This window comes from Cygnus olor, chromosome 9 (genome assembly GCF_009769625.2).
Source record: "Cygnus olor isolate bCygOlo1 chromosome 9, bCygOlo1.pri.v2, whole genome shotgun sequence".
NCBI classification, from domain to species: domain Eukaryota; kingdom Metazoa; phylum Chordata; class Aves; order Anseriformes; family Anatidae; genus Cygnus; species Cygnus olor.
The window spans coordinates 4514455-4537651 of record NC_049177.1 but is presented as its reverse complement, the minus strand read 5'-3'; the positions used below and the strand labels follow the sequence as shown (position 1 = coordinate 4537651).

At 36.5% G+C, this 23197-nt stretch overlaps 1 protein-coding gene across 2 annotated transcripts in view; it reads right to left on the bottom strand.

Annotated features, from left to right (window-relative positions):
• The window catches only part of CUL3 (cullin 3), a 55308-nt gene that overhangs the window by 10596 nt on the left and 21515 nt on the right, over nucleotides 1–23197 (bottom strand). For both annotated transcript variants that reach the window (XM_040566922.1, XM_040566923.1), the window contains exons 3-10: nucleotides 19801–19914; nucleotides 12823–12983; nucleotides 11547–11661; nucleotides 9975–10203; nucleotides 8195–8340; nucleotides 5175–5351; nucleotides 3921–4091; nucleotides 2335–2442 (exon numbers count right to left, since the gene is read on the bottom strand). In XM_040566922.1, coding sequence (XP_040422856.1) covers nucleotides 2335–2442; nucleotides 3921–4091; nucleotides 5175–5351; nucleotides 8195–8340; nucleotides 9975–10203; nucleotides 11547–11661; nucleotides 12823–12983; nucleotides 19801–19914 — 1221 coding nt within the window. The remainder of the gene's footprint in view (nucleotides 1–2334; nucleotides 2443–3920; nucleotides 4092–5174; nucleotides 5352–8194; nucleotides 8341–9974; nucleotides 10204–11546; nucleotides 11662–12822; nucleotides 12984–19800; nucleotides 19915–23197) is intronic.

Sequence of the window (23197 nt, the reverse complement as noted above, 5' to 3'; positions counted from 1 at the left end):
TTTGCCTCCACACTAAACAGTTACTCACTTTTACACACACAACCAACCCACTTTCCCTGAAGACAGCCTTTACCAGCACTGGTTAGAAAAAATTCTATAGCTCAAGTAGAGATCTATAAGTATAAAGCACTTCTGTTAGTAAGTGATAAACTTCTGGCTACCAGTGAGGCATGCATAGTCCTCACTAGTATCTCAACTAAACCATTAAACTTAAAACTCAGTATTTTCAGCTCTAGGATGAGTAAGTAATGCTTTCAAAGATCGTGTATTATGGACACAAAAACCAAAAGCATAATATATCCAACTTGTTATAAATTACGACAGAGAAATAGTGCACACTATATTTTAGAAGATCAAAAATGTCATATGAATTCGGAAACTTCCAACATTAAGCAGCAGAACAGCATTCCATGTACCGTGTTAGTTTTTGTATTGTGTGTGTCAAATGCCTTTGTGCATTACCAAAGTTGTGTCTAGGAAACTTCTGAAAAATTTAGACCAATGCCAGGCTACTCATACTGAAATCCCCTTGAACTGAATTTAGTTAAGGTTTAAGAGTATCAGTTTGTAAAAGTATGGAAAGACCTATATAAAGACTGTTCTGTAGCCAGCATTACTGCCATGCTTCTAATTCTGTCATGACCAATGTCATGAGGCTCGTAAGAGAAATTCAAACAGCTATTTAGACACAGAAAACTAATCCGTAAGTCACCTAAAAAGAAGCTTCAAACAATTTTGACTCCAGCCAAAGGACATCAATATAAATAGAAAGATAAAGAAAATAATTTTATCCAGAACTGAAGTCATCTTAGCAGAAGTAGGGACTGTTCCCTGAGCTTTTTTGGTCTTGGCCAGACCGGAAATGCAGCATAAGGATATAGGACCCAGCACGAGACTTTGCAGGTAGGATTATTTAGAGAAGAACAGATTTCTGACTTCTCTACGAGGCACTGCACATATTTGAAGTGTATAAATTGTTTAAAAATGAGTAGAATGGACTATTTCACACAGAATGCCATAACACCAGCATGTTACCAGCAATATTTTTAAAAAATTAAAATTAATCTCAAATATTAACACTAAGAGAAATACATACATGTCCATCATAAACAAATATCCCGGAAGTGTCATTAAAAAACAATGACGAGTCTGAACAAAAGGCAACCATACAGCAAACTGTTGGTTCCTTGCCAAGAAGGAGTTTCAAATAAGGTTTAGTAAAATAGCTGCTAACATTTTAACTTTACCTTATTAGCTACACATAGTTAAGTTGGAAAAATATACATCATTTATTAACTCAGTGTAAAACTGTCAGGTAAAGTACATGAATCCTTAACACAAAAGAAAATCCCATGTAGAAGTCTTAAATGCTACCTAAAAATGGAAATGCTTTAAGAATTTGCTCTTGAAATTCTTATTTTAACCATCCTAGAGGGAAGAAAAATCATTAGATTGTAAGAACTAGAAGCAGTAGTAAGGATGCCCATCCACAAAGTCCTCTATACCTATACATATGTGCCTCCACAACCTTTTCTGAAAGCATTTTGAGAACATTTCTTTTCTTCCACTCATGATGCTTCACAGTATGCTGATGAGGTAGATTTCAGCTGACAGCTTCAAGACAACAAAAACTTCAGACCCCCTTGCACAACCAGAGTCACTGTACATCCGTAAACACTTTCCTGGCATTTGGATTTCTGAAACTGGTTCAAATATGCTTGACATACAGACTTACTTACCTGCAGGCAAGGAACTACTTGGCTATTTATTATATATTATTAGGCACTACTAAGTGTCAGCTTTAAAAAAAAAAAGTGTTTAGAGCAAGCAAACTGGTATCTTGAAATAGAAGTGAAATATGAAGCTTCAGAGGTCCCCACTGAGCGTAAGGGCAGCATAAGGGCTCAGGCTGCATGGGACAGCTAACAGAACACTTACTGACTGAACAGTTATGTTCACATCGGCCAGTTTGAATCAGGCAGCACTTCTGCGTTTAACAAAAGCCTTTGCCGCGTCAGGAATGTCCAGACGGGGACGACAGGTGTGTCGGACCCCCGCAGCAGGCACCCGGGGCAGCCGGGCCCGGCGGGAAGGCGGCCGGAGCCCCGTGAGGCGAGCGGCCGGAGCCCGCCCCCTGCCGGCCCGCACCGGCTGGACAAGCCCGTTCGAAATGACTCGTCTATTTATATGAGAAACACTAAGAGAAATATAAATTGAGGATGCTAACCAAATCTGCATGAGTATCCTAACAAAGAAAACTTTCAGCAGGGCACGTGGCCTTTTAGCTTTTGTACTGAAGTAAAAGGCCAAGTACCCAGACCGCTGCGCTCTTACCCCGGTCGTCTGCAGATGTTGCCTGAACTCATCCATCGTCGTGTTTGAGATGCTCATGTCCCTGAACATGCCTTCCAGTTTAGACGTGAACTGACATCCACATTCAGTCTAAAATACAAAAAATAAGACTTGTTGTGCCAGCACTATGAAAAGAGATCTTCCGATTCACCAATACTCTAGAAGAAAAGAGCTAGTTTATAAATCTCATAAAAATGCTATTTCTGTACATTTGGTAACCAGGACCCTAATTTTCAATACTTTCAGAACTTAAAAAAAAAACAAACAAAACAACTACACCTCATTTATTCATATAAGGATTTAACTAATCATACACAAATTGAAACTCTTCTTCCTTCCCCTTTCTCTCATTAATGTATTATGGTATGTTTTCAGTATTCCTATCTCATCTTAAAAAAAATTAGTGAAAGCTTATCAGACCAAGGTATACACTTTCACCTCCTTTTTAGGATGATGCTGAAAAGAAAAAATAAAAATCTTTATGTGTATCAGAAAACAAGTTGTCTTAAGCATATATAAATTTCAAGGTTTACTGCAGATTACAAAGTGAGATTACTGGATCTTTTTAGAACCAGGGACATATGCCTATATCAATACACGTGCACAAACATATATTTACTTCACATATACCAGACTTTCTGCATATTTCTAGAACAGTTTTATGTATATGGTAAAGGCAAACGTCATCTTCAGCATTCCAACCACTGGGCAAATTGTGAGAAAAGAACGCAGTCTCGGTCCATTTATTCATCTTGCATCTGTATGCCCTATACCTTCCAAATTACCAGGTAAGATGCAGATAGGTAATTGGTAAAGAATACTGATAATCTGGAGAAATCTGATGCAAAGAGATTTTATTTAATGATTAAAATACGAGAGTCAAAACTGAGAATCAAAGAAGTTTGATTCTAGGTCAGTTGCAAATCAATCAGGTGCAAAAGTCCCCTAGGCACTTAACACGCCACTTAGAAAGAAGTGGCGTTAGAAGTTGCTTCAAGGATTGTCAACCTTCAGGACTTTACCTTCTTCTCCAGGTCTTGGCCACTCTTATAATTTCATGTAAATTGAATGAAGAGAAATAAGGAAGATATGTTTCTAGACACTGGCTATGAAGATTTTTTTCAATCTATCTCAAACTACGTTTAATGAAAAAGGCATTGAGCATTACTACTAGCCTGCAGGAGAAAGTAAAATTTAACAAAATTACATGCAATCAAAAGAAATCCACTGTCAATAACAGAAAATCTACAGTACAGCATAATCTTGTCTTCAAATCAAGTCAAGAAGACAACTGTTATCTCTTGCATGGAAATGTTTTTTTTAATGAATTTTGAAAAAAATTACGTTTGTCTTCAAGATTGCTCTCCTATCACAGGCACTTTCCAGTATTTCCTTCCTTTTATTTCCACATAATCTTTCAGAAAAAACTTTTGTTTTCTGTTGGGGCTGTAAAAATCAAATCTGTATTTAACACCAAGATGGACGTTATGTATATATCCCCCTATGTAAACCAAAGAAAGCATGTTTAAGAACTAAATGAAACAAAATGTACATAGGTATTACCTTACCTTTAATTTGGATATCATATTTTTCTCAGAGTCATCTGAAACACTCTTGTTTGTGAGAAGTCTTCTTGCCAAGTGCTGTTTATAATACCGTTCAAAAACATCTTTCTCTTGCATAAACCTAAATAAAACCATTGCCTTATCCAAGATAGTTTCTACTTCTTGCTCTGTTAGCTGTAAAAGAAATAATTTGCTGGTTTTAGTCTTCCAGTACAAATGTCCTCTACAACCCAGATACTTAAAGCAATTCACAGCAAGTATATGGCTTAACAGTAGCCTGTAAAGAAACCAACAAAACCAACATGCGAATAACAGAGCCAAAAGAAGAGGGTTCGAAATCAATAAAAGGAAGAAAATAATAAGAGAAAAAAGCAATTGTGAGGGATTGAGAAGCAATGGATGGTTAAAATACCTGGATAAATACAGTGGAAGTTCCTGGATAAACATAAATTTTGAAGAAAAAAAAAAACATAGCTAGGAACCATTATTAGCAGTATGAAAAGTTAGCTCAGAATGAAAAACTTTACATTTTAAGGTTCATTTTGCAAAGCCTGACTAGTGCTACAACAAATAAAATGATTACTTATTTTTATAAATAGAATTTACTATTTCATCCCCAAAACCTAAGATGCATGCAATAATATTCATCTTTATTCAGGGCCACTGAAACCTCAGCTAAATCATTGTGTCCAGTTCTGGGTGCTGTACCTCAAAAAATTTAAGAAAGAAGCTATGAAGTAAGACTAAAGGAAAGAGTAGTACTTAAGCTAGAAGAGACCAATGTGGTAATAGTCCTCTGATACGTAAAAAAAGTAAAGACTGTTTCCCCTACCAAGGGGCTTAATTTGCAAGAGAAATTATTAGATACTGGGAATAACTACTGAACTATAAATATATTTAAGGCACTGAACAGGTTCCCAAGAGAACCGCATAATCTATTAATATTATTTTATTTTCAATGGAGTAACTGCCAGAAGTAATTTAAGTATAACTGCTTCAGAGATGAAGGACAAGCTACAAAACATCTATCTTGAGATATCTTTGTACCTTATGTAAGCTTAGCTTGAAAGTGTTAAGCACTCAAATGTATTATACAGGGTTGTGGGTTTTTTTGTTTGTTTGCTTGTTTTCTAAAGGCAATGTTGCCTTTTACCTTAATATAAAAAAAATAAATCATTCTCATGGAAATACCTTAGTTTAATCTGATCCAAGTTTACAAAGAAAAGAGTATGATCTTTTAATTTAATTTATACTTACTCCCTTGACTCCTTTTTTCAGCTTATCATCAATAAATAATGAGAGGTACTCTGGAGACCTGGAGTTGAGGTTGAGGAAATACTCAAAGTCACCCGCAATAGTCTGTTTGAAGAGTCGATCATTATTGAAAGATTCTTGAAGAAAGCGGTCAAACCTACTCTTCAAATCCAGTAAACCCTTTAAAAAAAAAGTAGAACATTTTCACTGATTTGAAATTGTATGCTGTAAAACAGTACAACAGATGAAGTTGTAGAGAAGACCATATCTACAGTCAGAAGTTTTGCAATGCTGTCTACACTCTGCATTGTTTGAATCTATCTGGAATTTCATGTGTTTTTAAATGTCCATATTGCAATAAATCTCTTGCTGTAATAGGAGGCTACTCAAAGATTAAGTTTTTAATCACCCTTTTTAAGCAGGCTGATTTACTGCATTTTAAATGCAGTAAACTTCAACTTCAACAACTTGAAGGAGGAATTTTTGTACTTGTTAAGCCTTGTCTATGGTAAAATTGACAAAGTCACTATCCTAAATACAGAATACGAGAAAGAAGAGGATAGGTACCCATTATCTGTATCTCTGGAGCTACTAACCAAGTTTAAGCAGAAAACACGCCACAAAAATAGGCCAAGTCTTTTTATTTTTTTTTTCTGCCTGTAATTTCAATCCTGGGACACGTTCTGCATTATTTAGTCACACGTTTCTTACTGATCTTTAAGAATCACTGTGAACATACAAAAACTAGATACAAGCAAGTGCTCTCCAGTTATCATAGCATGAAGTTCACAGACCTGAAATGAACCATTTCTTTTGAGCTAAAGCATCAGATATTTGACATCATTTTTTGGGATTGCATCATTTTAACCCAAAATTAAAACAACTTAGCGTAGAAATGGAAAACATCTTAAAATCACATAAGCACCCTGCTAAGCATAGATGATACACACAGAGTTTAGACATAACTAACACAGTATTCAAGGAAGAGGTACTGTGGGGTGGGGGTCAGAATTTCACTCAAGAGTTAAATTTATCATGGACAACTACTGGCCACACAAACTAGGTTAAATGATCAGGTTAAATGATCCTAGAGTCCTAGGTCTCTGAAGAGATTATTTATGTGTGGTTACTTAAAGAAGCCATTCAAGAATTACTCAAAGAAGAAGTAATGTTTCTTAGGAACTCACCATCTCACTTAAAGGAATGGTCTTTAGACAGGCTAATTAATGCGTATTAGAAATTTTAAATTCAAAGTAAATCCCACTATCTCTCTCTGTTTACCAAGGTTAGCTTATGTCTCCTCTCCAGGAGTACACGATCTGAACAACCTGGTGTTAAACAGGAGAAACTGTTAGTACCTTAAATTACAACAGCATTTCAACATCCCTTCAAATTATTTTAAGAAGTTTTAAATCTAATCCCCTGGCAATGCTTTTGCAATCATCCTACCAATGATGCTGAGGGTTTGGTGATGTCATGTTGCAGAAGCAGCGGCAGACTACGAAGATTATATTTTTCTTGATACTGTAATATAGCTTGCCTCTCTTCTTACTGCTATTTAAGTTCTTGAAAGTTTCAGATGAACATGGTTGAGATGAGTAAGGTGGTTCCTCAATTCACAGGTATTTTTCTCTTCTTCCACTGTGTCAATGGAAATGGAAGCTAAACATGTTTGGGGTTTTAGCAGTAATCAAATATCAATCCCTTCTTGAGAACGTCTTCATGAGATGGTTGCGGTAAATACTGATGGGCTGCAGATCAGCTCTGCCAAAGCACATGCAATATGGTTGTAAGTCTTCTTCAGCTTCATCAGGTATTCATCTTTGTGGCAGGAAACATTGATAGCACCTTTATAATTAAGAATTTAACTTTCTCAGCTCAATTTCTTAAGGGACCCTTTTAGGTCCATCAGAATTTAAAGGGAGTGAAAATTACTTTAAAATAATCCAGACACTTATTTTCCACATTATTTGCGCCTTTAAAAAAAAAATCGTACCACCACAAAAACTTAACAGCTTGTAGTCAGTAAAAACTAAAAAATTTCAAAGGGCATTTTCTCTTCTTTTTAGCAGTCCTTGGAGAGGTGTTTCTTGTCCAAACTAGGTAAGAAGTTTGCTTCAGCATTGCCAGAAAATTGATAATCCAATCAAAAGTGTTTCTATACTCAAATGGCTTCTTATTATAGTAACCAGTTCTAGTAAAGTTATTGATGTCAAATAAAACAGACATAAAGACATAATAGTTATACAACATTAAACGCTTCTCCTAAGGACCAGACATAAGGACTGCAACTACATTTTAAAAAACCATATTTAATGAATACACAAACATTTTTACATCAAGTATAAAACATCTTCAGTTATGAAACGTTTCCTTGAAGTTCAATGAACTCTAAAGAACATACAACCATCTTCTCGGAGGCAATGGGAAGAAAGAAAAGAAGACATGCTCCTGAAGTGTATTTTGTGATCTTAATAAATTAATGCTACACAACTTCTTAGCGAGATGGAGAACAACAAAGAAAACTTTTTAATATGCAGAAGTGTTCGTCTCTCAGAGAGACCAAGAATAAAGCTAAGTAATTTAACAAAGAGTGAGAGGTAAACGTTGTAAATCACAAGAATCTTGCTGTGAAGTACTGGATCAATAAATATCAATAGCTAAAGTTACAGAAAATTAAATGAAATAGATGCTACAAAGCTACTTGGCATACAACTCAATATAGAGGCAAATACCATTTAGGATAAATCAAGAAGTTCCCAGGTGTTTATAATAATTAGCCTGAATATTTTAATAAGAGCAGGTACCAAAAACACAAATAATGAGCATGAGCTCCCAAGCAACTTATGTAAAAGAAGAGTTCTAAACAACTGAAAAGTCAACACGTGTACATTTTTAACAGAAATATAAATGTAGCTTATTAAAAAAAAACCCTTCTGAATCAATTTTAAGGTTTACTATATTAATCATGTTACTCTGGAGAACGTGGAAAAGACAGAAGAAAGTTAAAAATATTTAACTACCTGAATGTAGTCAACTGGATTCTTTCCTTCTCCCTCTTCAGAAACTAGTGCTTTACCTTGCTCTCTCAAGTATGAGCTCATGCACTCGCACATTGTCTTCAGACCATTTGGCACACGGCTAAACAACTTGTACATGCAAGCAAGATCTGTAAAGAAGAATGAGATACTATGCAGGACACTCTGCATTCTGTACTTCTGTAACTCATTCATTTCATAGCAAAAAGAACAAACAGCAGAAGTTCTCCCACTTGAGCCATAAAAAGCATCTTGTAACAACAGCTCAGGCAGTTCAATCATCTGATGTCCCCTTTCCTTTACCCCTGAGAACATGCTGACTGCGGCAGCCACAGAAAATTAAATTAAAAACAAAGGTTGCATTCAGTTATCTAGTTGAGATTGTCTATAGTACGTCATCATCTGGTGTTGCTGATCCCCAGGCCCATTGCTTTAAAATATGGTGTGTTTTAAGCTTTGCTAAAACTATGTTTTGCAGTGGTATTTAAGAACATATCTTTCAAGGTACCATCCCAGTATCAAATATTATGTTGAAACGAATAGGACAACACTAAGATACTTATTTCTGTAAAGCAAAAAAAATGGCACAAATACGAGTTAAATTCAGCAAGACAAGTGTGAATTAAATTCATTTTGTCCTGAAAGAATACTCCAGCCACATAAATTCATACTGTTTTGTTTCATGTATCTAAAATTATGAGAAGTGACTTAGCTTAAACCTGACTTTCCAGAAGAGAAATCCATCCTTATACATCTCTTATGTACAATCTTATCTTCACAATACAGCAAGTATTTCCCCTCTAATATTTAACTAAATCAAATCAATGCTCATAAAAGTTAAATTAATTCTTGTATCTTACGAATACCCTTCAATATCCTTGTCCTCTCAGTCTGAAGCCTAGCTTAACTGGATATTAAAGAAAAAAAAGGTCTGGTATCATCACTTTCCTTTTCAATAAAGAAATTCCCGTTTCTTAAAGCTAAGAGATTTGCTCACTTTGTCTCTCTGACTACCACCTAGTAATTGTGAAGCTACTTTAAGGAACAAAAGCCGTTAATCTAAGCAGAAAGTCTGTTCCTTTTCTTACTGCTTTAGTATAAAGACTGATCTCTACATATAGCTACTACAATCACTCTTCGTTACGATGCTGTAGAATCTTAAGATCTCTCTCTTTCCATAACTTCCGTCCAGTCGCTGCCTGTCCCGTATCACCCTGCATTGCAGAAAACCTTACCAGACTGACCCCTTCTTTTTCCACCACTCAGAACGTTTTTCATCCCTTAAGAAAGGAACAGACAACTTCTTCCTGCAACAAAGCCTTTTCCCCAAGAATTGGCTGCACAATACATTGATTAAATAAGTCATTTACTCTAGCGCTTTTCAAGTAACATGCCACCTCTGACCCCCAAAGAACAAAAAAAATCAAAACAAACAAACAAACCACAATAAAATACTTTGAATTTTGAAAGCTACAAACTGGAAGCACAAAAGGAATAAAACAGCTCATGGAAAACAGGTAAAGATCAGTACAAAAGATGAGTACTTTTCTTACTAAATACTTGACTTACCGAAATAAGAGAAACAAGTTAAAAATAGTCTGTCTTAAAAGCCTCTGAAGTACCATTCTCAGATGTTTGCAAAAGAAAGTCACCAAAGCATTTTCAGAACTACAGAGGAACACGAACTTTAAGCTCAGTTTATCCTATGTTTAAAACCAATAAGCAGTTTCGTAAGCATTTGTCTCCCATATGATTGGGGTCTTACCTTCTGTCTTCCCATTTTTCAGCATATGAACTAGCCCAGAGTTCTCCATTTCCACTATAGTTTTCATATGCTTGGAAATAAGTTCCCTCTCAACAACTTTCACAATTGGTTCTTCTGTTGATTTATCCAGACAATGCATCACCCGTTCTATTTCTTCGTTAATTCTAGCTTCTACTTTCTTTATATATACAGAAGCACTGTTTTCAGCTAAAAATTTCTGACTTTCCATCTGCGATTAACACAAATTAATATTTTAGATACTTTTTTTTAAGGGTGGAAAAAGGAAATGTACTGGTTATTTCAGATCAGCATTCATCAACAAGTTAAATCACACCCAGCACGTCTAACAAATGAGACTATTGTACCTCCAAGATTTACATACGCACTTCACACAAAATAAAGGTTCTAGTACACTTATTGTGTTACATACATATGGGGATACGTGGAATATGAATACGGAACTTTTCATGCTAAAACAAACTAAACCAACCTAGTATCCAGTGACCAACAGGAGTTTTAGCTACAGGTCAAAAGAAAACAGAAAAGTGGGGAGAAGGAAAAGGTAAAAATTTTTCTCAAATATCAGCTTGTGTCATATTTATGAGCTGTGAGGATCAACAGTTCTCATACTTGCTAATGACAATGCTGATCATACTATTTCATATGAAATCATTTTTGTCCACACTGGTCAGTGTAGTCTTCTAGAGAAAAGATTATCTATCTATCTATATATTTTTAAAGGCAGAGCTAAGGAATGAAACTCAAGGTCATTTTTTTTCTTAATTTAACGTAGCACCAATAAAAAACAGAATGCAATGACTTTTGAAACTTGTGCAACGTAAACTTCTGATTTTCAAAGACATTTAGAGATGAGAGGAAGGCAGTCATCCTGCATAAGAATCAAGAGACTGACAAATTATCTTACCTAGGTACCCTTTAACACACTTTTACAATTTCTATCAATGCATGATTAAACTCAACCACCATTCAACTGGCTTTTTTTCCCAGAAACAAGCTCACCAAAACATTCAGGAAATATTTTAAATGCACTGTTTGGTGTTTGGTTAACATCTGGATAGCCACGTTGATGCACTTAATTACTTGACTCAGTTCATATTATTACAACATATAATTAAAAAAAAAAAAGACTATGAAGGAATCAAAGCTTTCTCAAAGGCAGTTTGACAACTAGTCTCTGCTCTCCATTCCCAACCTGCATCCACTTGAACTTTCCATACCGCTGGTATCTCAAAAAACCCTTTTAGATCTAGAGACTGTGCTTACAATGCAAAGATAGACCGAGCTGCAGGAAACAGCCCAAAGCATACACAAGATTAGCATGATGATTACTTTACATGTTATCATGTATCCATGTCTCACAATTACATTTGAATTATAGTAATTCTGTTAAAATTAGTGTTACTTTTTCTCAAAGTTAGTCACATTTTCTTATTTGGTTTAACAGAAGTTGGCTTACTTTTCAAATAAATAGTGGTTGAAGTACCACCAATTCTCAAAATTCCAAGCAGTGACAGAAGCATTCCGAATATGATAATTACAAGACTGTTGTACCTGAAAAAATTCTGCAGACATCTCCAAAAACGGAGCCTCAAAGTCTTCTTCATAGACTGACCTTCCTTCAAGACCTAGAATCATTAACATCTGGCAAGCGTTTCTTATTGCGCCTCTGCCAAAAAGTAAGTTGTTAACAACTTGAGAAATCAACATGCTTACAAGATAGAGAGTACACAGAATAACAACTCAGAAGATTTCAACTTAATTAAAACATACTGATAAAATCTCTATCCTAGATCTGTTTGCTACAACAGGTTTTCCAGAAGCTTACAGTAGCAAGATTCTTTCTGTTCTAAACTAAGGAGTTGACAAGGTTTATTAAATATTTTAAACACAGTGATAGGGAAGCAGGTCTCAAGTTCTACCAACTCTGGTAACTATTAACAAGAATATATTTCACCATACATGAAAATAACCAAGGAAAATGAAAATGACATATGCAGGTTTGAATTGAACAATTCAAAACAAATTTCTCTTCTTCTTTTAAATGAAGTAATGAAAACATATCTGCAAGTTAAGCATAGAAACAAATCAATAAAATACACAAACAAAAGAACTGTATCCAGGAAAAAATTCCACTTTCTGGCAGTAGGGGACATTATACAGCTGTTGCCAGGAAGTATTTTTCTCTTCAAAAATTGCATGTTGGGCAATCACAATCACAGAACTGCAGCCAAAGTAGCATGAAGTTTACATATCTCCACACCCAACAGCTGTCCTGAAACTGCAGAAGCACAAAAAAAAACTTGCAAATTTCAAGTTACTTCAGCTGCAGTATCTGAAGTGTGTGGTACAGAACTCCACATCTACAAATATGGCAAGAGAACAGGAGGAGAAGATTTTAAAGCTTGGAGACAACTGAACTACTAAGAAACACATGGACTAAAACATTAGGAAGGGAAACAGAAGGAAAAAACAAAACTTCAAAAAACAAGCAAAGCTAGAAGAAGACTGAACAACAGCACCGAGGAAATAAAAGATAGCAAGGGGCAGAGAATTGTCAAACCTCCACTTTATAAACAAATACTCTAACACACGGTGGTAACAGAGAAATTTAACAAAAAGTTTAATAAAGACCACAAATATTAAAAATGTTATTAATGAGCTTCTCCATCTACCTACTACGTTAAACTATGGCACAAAGAAAAAATATTTTTCCAGATTATGAAGCAATTTTTGCTTAAGTAATGACTTAGTTGCGTACGCTCTTGATTCACTCAAAAGTTGATAGGTATCATTTACAACAGAAGACAGTCACTTACAAACATCTTACCTGTCTACAACTTCTCCTTTCCTTTCTCTTGCAATCATATCCAGCAGAGTTTGCCGTAGATGATCCCTAATACAGCCGTAGCGTACAACTTGATCTCGAAAAATAATCAAACCCAAATTGTAGACATTTTCCACGTTATTTTGTTGCACATAGACACGGTCCTACAATGAAGGCATACATGACAGTGAAATTCTAAATTCATCATGCCCAGGCTATTCAAAATTGAAAGAGATTGGTCATATTTGTGCTGTACAGATATAATCAAATTAATCTTCTCTCCTTTCTTCATAAAAGGAAATTAATAACAATCTCAGAATCAGTCCCATTTTCAAAAATCTCATTTATATAGAAAGTCTACATTGTTCAGATTAAAAGCACAGCATTTATAACTAAAGCATGCCAGAACAAACCAAAACCCATGCCATTTTTAGTTGGGGAGTAGGGAAGCCCCCAAATACTGAGAAAAATCATGACATCATTTGAAAGGGGTTTTACTTATCTATGCAATCCCCTTCCATCCACCCCCTTTTCTCTTCTTTAATGAATAAAAAATCATTTTTTCCCCTATCTCTTATACATACTCCTACCACTCCCTTCAGGTTCACAGTTCCTCCTCAATATTTAGTGAAATTTCCTGAAATAGCACCATTAGGTGAACTGAAGACAAAGTAAATCCAAAATAAGAATAGTTACAGTCAAAGTCTATGAATTGGTAATGTAAATTGTTCATAAGGCTTCTGTCGAACCCCCATTTAAAAATTCGCTTCCATTCAACTTGAGCAAATATTTTGAAACTTTGTTGTTTCCTCAAAAACTCCTTGCCCTCCCCCCAAAAAAGAGAAAAGAAAGGGGAGAGTAGAAAGAATAAATCTATATTGAAACGTAAGAATTATTCTATCTTCCTACATAATCTCAATGTATCAGAAGGGTCAGGCTGCCCGACCATCCACTAGCCCTACACTACCACCCACACTTACAAATCCAGGCCGATGCTCAAAACACCATTCCAAGTCTGTACAGCACAAACGCCACAGTACAGAGTTCACTGGGACTCTGCTGAGCAGGCAACCCTGAGTTTCCTATTACTGTTTGCAGAAATGCAAAAATTTCTCTCTTCTGTTCAAGTTTTGATTCATCAACCCCTTTTCTATTCCTTTCCCCCAACATATCTACTCTCCAGAAAAGCAGGAGTACTAATAAAGTTAACTGACAGGCTGAAAATGTGTATGTTCACTTAACATCTAGTAATGGATAAGATCATTAAAACAACAAAAAAATTAAAGTTTTTACAAACTGTTTCTGAGATGAACAGTAATGATTTTTTTTTTTTTCATTTCTGTAAGGACATAATTCATTCTTCTAATGTAATTGTTCAGGTTGTTACTGAAAACACCGCTTTATTACCATTTAAGCCTCAGGATGCTCATATTAGTAGAAGTTAAAAAGAGTTCTATACCCCCTCACACATCTGCTTGTGACAAGGTTTTCTGAGAATTTACATAGCTAAAACAAAATAAATCAACAGCAAATCAAATTCTATAGAAAATGAAGGTCGATGATGGAATGGGAGTATGAACTACTCATTTCCCCACTAGGTCCATCGATTAACTTCTTAAGTGCTTTACCACACTCAGAAATGAACTGTAAAGTTACTCATACACACAGAAAACTAAACTTTTTTTTAAAAAAAACTCATGCTTCAGACCATGGAAAAAAGAAATTACACAATTGGAAGTTCATAGAAGTTCCTTGGAAGTTCATACAAGTTCCACAATTGGAAGAAATCAGAAGGAATAGATCCTACAGCCTTCAGTATTTTGGCACCTGAATGTACATGGAAATATTATCCATGCAGGAATTATATAACAGATTGCCTCCTGATAACTAGATGAAAGTAAAATATGGAGTCCATATTCAGGAACGATTTTGCACTAACACCCTTCAGACAGGCAGCACTTAATTTCAACGAAGCCAAAGGATGGGAACAGATCAGGCACATGTACATACTCCGTGGTTCATGAAGCAAGCAGAGCCCTGCCTCAAACCAAAAAGTTTACTCAGTTTGGTGTCAAGAAGTCAGTTCAGTGACACATGGTGGTCTAGATCCTTAGAATGTTATTGGTTTTCATTTCTTCCTGCTATTCAGGAAATAATGTTATTTATTTTACTCCCTTACTTCCCCACTTACATCCAGAATAAAAGTAAATATGATTCTGAAATAAGACAAGCTTAAACTACACTTTTAAAGAGATGCAAGACAAAACTAAAAAGAAGTGCCTAACATGCTATGTAAGTATGTATTCTTTCCTCCACAAGTTATTTCCAAAGTATATTCAGGCCTCTGAAGCACAGGCAGCAGGGTATCAAAATGGATTAAAGCAATGGTTGTGACTCATCTGCATAGTTTCTGTTGTGGCAGCCCGTGCTAAACACTGCCCTTATGAAATGAAGTAGTAGCTGCACTAGGAACTTTTTTCAGTGTAACAGCAATGCCTCTTTAGTAAGCCAGACCACTCTACAGCACCCAAACCAAGTAACAGCATTAATGTTTCTGATATTGCAGATTTGCTCTCCCTTGGTAACAGACCCTTTTATTGTTTACTGGAAGCTCTCCCAACCTACAGAAAAATAACCTCGGAGACAGGAAGCTTCATTTGGGAACAGGTTTGACTGACAAGGCTACATGCTACTGAACAGCAATCACTTCCCATGGGGAGACGCAGCAGGTGCTTAAAAGGTAAGAATAACTCTCAGGAGACAAGGGTGGAGTTTCAGGCGGCAATTATTCAGAAACTACAGTGCTGCTTACGCTGCAGAATAACTCTGATCTCAGCTGAAACAAGTTACCTACTGCACATCATCAACAGCCACATTTTGCACCACCTCTGCACAGATACTCTGCCTGGATGATGTTCAGCCTTTGGACACCATTGTATACAGCAAGCGTCTTTAATCCCAGTTCTGAAAATAAAATAACCACTTCTCCCTACTACCTCCTGTGTGAGCCACAAGCAACGAGAGTCTTATGTCCCGAGGTCACAACCTGCACGGCCGACCAGCCACTGCTAGCTTAAATCAAGGCACCGGCTTCATCCACTGCGCACGAGGGGAATACTCTTCAAAATACACAACTGCATTCACAAGAGCAATTGCTCATTTCTGACACAGTTTACCACCTATGCGTATGCCTGAATGCAGCTAGAGGTGTGGCTGCTGTGCTTACATACCTGAAATTGCTTTAAATTTAGCAAGTACAAGTAGTGAAGAAGGGACACCAGAGAATCCAGTACAGCCCGGTTTCTGCACAATGTTCCAGGAATACTCACACTCTTGTAAGTTAAGAGACCAAACAACTAACTGCATCTCCACTGCTACGGTTGCATACAGCAGCTAAACAAAAACTGTTGTAGGTACGCTTACCTACACCACAGCCATAAACAAGACTGCACTTCGAATATACACAAACAGTGCATGACTTCACTACTGGAATGTCTTAGTTCTTAGATTAGTTAACGTCTTAGAACTTCGCTTCGCGATGATGCTACTTCACACAACTTCACTACTTCAGTGCTCGCTGCTTGTGCAGACAGCGCCATGAATTTACAGTGTGTGTTACATCTTCTCTGGCACTGATTATTGTAGCCTAGACACAAACCGAAAGGAAGAGTGCTGGTTCACATATAATACAAAAAACAGCACAGCTATGTATAGGTGAAATTCCATTGCAGAAACTGGAATATCTCAAGAAACCTAGATTTGCCTTCATTGTGCATTTCCAGGTTGCAAAACCTCACACTAGAGCTACATTATATAGCAGACATGAAAACAAGCAGACTTTAATGCAAGAGACAAGGTTATACTTTTTTTTTTTCAGATGCAATTGCAGTGCAAGCTTTACAGTGTCTTGAAGAGGAGGTTCTGAATGTAAACGAAGTTCTGCCGTAAACCTCAAATTGCAAAGATTCTAAGTCTACAAATGAGTACCATAATAATGCACAAACTATAACGTTACAAAACATACTTTCCTAAAACGATCCTATTGAACTCATTTTCATTTTAGAAGTGGCACATCCAAACAGAAGACAAGGATAGATGTGTGTTGGACAGGTGTTTGTTTTGAATTATATCGTAAGTGAGCTAATGGTTCAAAATAAACTGGAAAACAAACAGTATTAAAACAGATACAGCTTAGTTTAGGATGTACAATCACTAGGTTGAAGCAAGATTGTAAGAGAGTAAGATTAGAATTCAAGAGGACGTTAAATGTTATACTTTCACTGACGTCAAACTGTGGCTTCTTGGGTACCAATAGGTACATTTCCTGAAACTGATGGGTAAGCAATTGGGATGGCCTACAAAATAAGAGAAGGATTGGGTTATCCCTTATTATAAACATAATTGCATGTACTTCTCCGGACAGAACACAAGCATGTCAGTTAACAGTGCCTGGTGACTGTGTTTATGCAGTGATTTATTTTATCTTAAAAACAAACAACAACAAAAAGGCCCACATTTTTATTTAAATAACTTTAGCTGTGCATGATTAAAGACACAAACTACTCTGGCATAAGAACATTGCTATAAAACCACATTTCATTCAGACTCATCCCATAGAATAGCAAGACTTGCTTTATAAAGTGCTTTATTTTAGAGCAGTAAGGTCTTATCTTTGACAGATGTCCCTCCATCGTATAATTTTGTCGTACCAGCAGCTTTTTCAAGCTTTTTGAATGAGTGCATACTTAAGACTTGAAGTTTCCCGCTCCTAATCTCATTCTAATAAACAGAATTATGTTGACAACAGGATGTTCCAGTGACAAAAGTGAAACTGCAAGTCTTTGAGGCCTGTCCAATTTTATAGCATACCTTATGTTTCGATTTGTATCAAAGTGTGTATTTTCTCTGAAAATGTGTCCTATGCTTCTCCAATTCAAAGAAAGGGCCAGAGTCTGCCCATTTTTATCAGCTCCCTGCTTTAGATAATTCTATCTAATAAAAATTAAATTAATAATCATAAAGCCATGTTATATTATAGATGGTTAACAAACACACATAAGAACTCCTGAAGTTTGAGAAGTTTATAAGAGCATTTTGAAAAAAAATTATTAACATTTACTCTTATACTATGAAAATATTTATAGTAGATAGTATCTGTTCTGTTACTTTGGGTGTCATTTAGGTACAAGGTAAAAGCCTATAGGGAGACAAATAGTCAAGTGGAGGCCTCAGCAGAACACCTACTTGAAATAATTAAAAACTGTCAAACAGCACATGGAAGTCTAATCTAAAACGACCTTCACTGGTAATTCCATGCTAGCTATATATTCCAGAGATATTTAAATTTGTTTATTATTCTGTATGAATTAGAATTAAGTTCATTTTGCACTTCAGATCTCCATCTTCTGAAGTTCTGGTGGAATCCAGCATCTTCTGTACTGAAAAGGTAAATAGTACATGGCTAAAACATAGCAGGTACTCCCCCTGGAAAGCTCTGGATTCCATAAAATCACAGAACGGGTTGGGTTGGAAGGGACCTTCCATTAGACCAGGTTGCTCAAAGCAGCATCCAAACCTGGCTTTGAACACTTCCAGGGATGAGGCTCCATCTTATAATGTTTCTGGAAACTCATCACTAGTTTTGGTTGATTATTCTACTCATTAACCATTTTTCTGGGTATTATTTGTCTTATTTTCCATTTGAATTTATCCAGATGCACTTAACAGCAATTGGTTTTTATTCTTCCTTCACTAACAGATTAGAGAATTCAGCATTTCTCCTAGTGAAGGCAATATATCTTCACTACACAAAATAATCTCTAAATCTTCCTTTTGGCAAGATAAGGCACACAGATCTAAGTGTCACTGAAGCATTTTATCCGGCCCTCTATATTTAGACTTGTGGTCTATTTCCAACTAAAAAAAAAAAGCCAGTAAATCCATTAAAAAAAGTTTGAGCTATGTAGCTACAATAATTACTCAAAATTCTTTAGCATTTAGTAGCTTATTAACCAACAGGATTTCTTCACAGCTAATTTAGATAGGTTCAGTTTCATACTGTGAGATCTTTAATTGCTGCAAGAACTTAATTCCCCTTGTTAAGTAGATAAGGGTATAATCTCAGTCAAAAATCTTTTTTGATAATAAAAAATGAAGCACTACCTTATCCCTCCCTGAGCAATACTGCACAAAGTACTATTTTTAGTGTGATATTTTGGAATAAGAGATTTTTACATTAAAAAACAGTCTCTCAACATGTATTTCTTTTCCTTCTGAAGTTAACCCTTTGGCTAAAAAGTGTGTAAAAATATACTCTCCTACATCCTCAGAGTATGCCCACCATTCTGGGAATTTAAACATACACGTACTGTGTAAAGCATAACACAATCCAGATACAAGGCCCTCTCTCTTCAGAAACGACCGTTTCCGTTAGCTGTCAGGTTAGGAATGTCTTTTTTTTCCCCCCTTGTAAAATTACAACCATCCAACGAAAGATCGTATGTTGCTTAATTCTGTGCCAAGCTCCATATGAACAGCAAAACATTCAGTCTGAATTCAACCCTTACTGAAGGACACAAACTGTACCTAAGCAAAGCTATCTTCTTCACAAAAAATTTAAAGAATGACAAATGTCATTTGTGCAGGCTTTACACCACCACGCTTTCTACAGGAAGAAACCACCACTAGGTGGATAAAAACATGAAATTAACATTTGTAGCCTGCCAGAATCTTTTAAGAACTGCAAAATTCAACCAGTTTTCAAATGTTCTTTCCTAGCGATGAGAAAAGAACCACCTAATTATAGTTTTTCACATACTTGTAATAATGGTCTCATATACATATGGAATTCAAAACAAGGGATTAAAAGAATCATCTTAAGACTTCAGCATGCCTTACTTTTATCCCTCCACCTCAATTGTTTACAGTTGTAAAAAAACAAGTAAGCATCACATTAAACATGTAAAAAAGCAGAACACCCACCATATACATCAGAATGTCTCTAATCATCACCATTGCTGTTTGATGATCATTCCATGCTTGGTTTAGTGTCTGTAAGAAGTTGTTATTCAAGGAGTTTAATACATCTTCTCGCACCTGCAGTGAAAAAGAATATATTGTCATAAAACCAAGTCAGTTTCCCCTTCATCATTTAAATCTTAACAAGCTCTGCTTCAGAAAACAATAATTCTTCTCTTCTGTGAACTCTGAATATCACAAACACGTTCATATTTTTCCTGGGTGCTGGCCAGCCCTGTATATACCCTTGTATATAACTTCAGGAGAAAAATAAGGCTTTATATAAGTAAGAAAAAAACTGTGTGAAAACAAGAGCAACAAAATAAATATGGATGTTAAATTTCAAAGGAATATCTGAAATTTCAAATGTTAGAAATATTTTTATATAACTTCTTAAAGGTTTAATTTCCTATGCTCTACTGTTTCAATTAATGTTAACTTTACTATCACAAGTCATTTCAGAATATTGGGAAGTACCAGTAGATGTTGTAAGCAGAAACAAGCACAGGTAGAAAATCAGACATGGTGACAGTTAGAAAAACAAGCCAAGAGAGCAGCAAATAGTTGCAGCAAATAGCAGTTCTGAAAGGAGACATTCACTCAGTAAAGACCAGACTCTCGTATTTATAGTCTGAAATTGCTAACAAGACTTCAGGGAACAAGTGAAAAATTATCACCATTTTTACTAATGCATTGTCTAGTTGATTTGTTCATCCCATCAACTTCAGGCTTTACTACTTTCTGGTATTACTACTCCCTACTAATCAAAAAGAATATCTGGTTTTGTATTTTGATTTTCATGCAGCAGTCATGTACTAACAGTGCTCAAGCTTTCAACTCCTGTAAAAGATAAACCTGATGTAAAAATACATATATATATATATATATATATTCCAGATTTAACAAAATGTGTGAATTGAATTTTGAAATAGCATAAAGAATACATCCAGCCCTCTGGCATTACCCCCAAATCATGTGAATCCATCCTCTGCTTTACGATAACCCCCAAAAGACACATACAGTCCAGGCATGTAAATGAATGGCCAATAAACCTCCAGGAGTTAGAGTACGTTCAACTCCCAGCCAGCAGAAAATACTCATTTTTTTCCTCCTTTATAATGAACCTGTCATGGAAAAAAACTAACAACCAACAGATATCTGTTAGGAAGAAAACGCAAAAGCAAACAAAAACCAAATAATCAAGCAAAAACAACCTGGTACCTTCTAAAGGTCAAAAAGGTTGTTTGCTAGAAGTCAGCTTTAACTAAACATCAATCTGTACACATCCTCCACACAGGATAAAACAAATCTAGTTTTACTTGTAATAATGACATAAAATCAAAGTTTTAAAACAAATTTGGAGAAACCTTTTCTCAACCTTACCTCCAAAAGAGGAAAGTCAACAGGCTAAGTAGGTAATAAAGAACAATAAAAGTAGCCTACGGAACTCTAGGCATGCATGCAAAGATGAGGGACACCCTTTTAGAAGGACCCTCATCTGTGTCATCTGTGGTAAGTGCAAATGGGGTATAGCTTCAAGTTCTTACAGCCCACTAAAGCCCTATCCACACAGCTGGATTTTTGTGTAGCTCTATGCAAGCCATCGTGGTAAGAGAGGGGACTGAAAAGAATGCTCAAATTTGTACTTAACGTGTAAATGGTTCAATAAATAAAGGTTTATAGAACTGCTAAACGCTTTTAGAGACTGCTGCCTTCCAAACAGACAGTTTGAAGGCTGCTGATTGTGTCAGACCACATTCTAAATATTAGCAAAATTGGGAACACTTGTTTTCTTTACTGGAGAGCAACATTTTCTTTGCTCCTCTCATTTCAAAATACAACTAATTTACTAGAAAAATAGATCAAAGGCTACTGTTTTCTGCATACTGGAAGAACTTCATTGCAAATACATCTCAACAGTTTGGGACAATCTGCCGGTGCATCTGTGGTGCCATCGCTCCCCCCGCCTGTACGTGCCGACCTGTCACCATGGCGGGGCTGCTGCCCATGCAGCTCTCCAACCGCGACCACTTGCTGCGACAGGAAGAGCCCAGAACCAACACTCAACCGCTGCCAGCAGCTTACTGCAGTGCTGGGGAGGATCTCCTTCCAAATCATCCCGCAGTACAACCTCCCCCCCATCTGTGCTTCACGTCACATTACGTGTCCTATACCTTACAAGAGAGGCATGCTCAGGGGCCAAGAAGCAACAGTCCTGATCCAAGTTGATAGTTAAGACTCCAAGAAGGCTCTGGCCAGCTCCTGATCCACCAACCCACATCCCAGAGTCCTTGCACACACACAAACACCCACACAGCCGAGAGACATTCTGTCATTTAAGCTTTATTAAGTTACTAGGCAAACACAGTATACCAAAAAATAAAAATCAGTCTGGCATGCAACTATATATACACTCCAACAACTTAGACAGGCAAACCAAAAACACAGCATGGCATTTCATCCAGACACTACGGTCTCTTCTCAATAAGCTGCAAAAGCTCATCCCAGTAATATTCACCCTGTTAACAGCAACTGAAACTAGGTTTGATTGCAAGTTGTTCAAGGTTTTCTGAAATCTTCCAATTCTTGCTCTGCAGACATTCCTCTGCAAGACCTCTCCTTGCTTTTGGAAAACACAAGACGCAGGTATAATTCACAGTCAGTGCTGCCTAGCTGGCTCATTCTTTCTGGTAGTGACTGTCATTTACCCTTCAGTCTCCCAAACGTATGTGCTGCTGTCATCCCATCTACGTGGCTTTTAGCTAAAATAGAAACGTGCTTTAAAAACTTCATCAGCCTTGTAAAGAGTAAGCCAAATCTCCAAGAAAAAGAAAAAGAAGCATGACATCTCTGCTTTCACTTCCTTAATCGATATGAAGAAACCTTGGAAAAGCAATTCTTTTGTGGATCAGCCACAGCAGTAAAACTTAAAGGAAAACTGAAAGCACAATTCATTTACAAGTATAGAGAATCAGGGTAGGGATCAGTTTTACTCAAGTATGTGAAAGACCATCATAGGACGCTTCAAAGATCTCTACAACACAGAGCTACTGTGCCTTTATAATTACACACATCCATCACAATAATCCTACTAGATTAGCCAGCGCCAAATCACGTGTCAGCTGGTAAACAAACAGGGTGCTCACCTCCAGGTAGCGATGATGACTTGCTTCCAAGCAGACATGAAAGCTCTCGGATCCGCACCACCTTACCTTTGCCTCACGCACTGTGCCATGCAGCTTTCTGAAAACATGCTTTAAGTCCAGCGATGGGGCTGTATGGCACAAAGCTACCCTCAGAGTCTCTCTGGAAAACTTCCCAATGACACTCTCCTCAGTTTATTTTAAGCTGCAGACAGGTT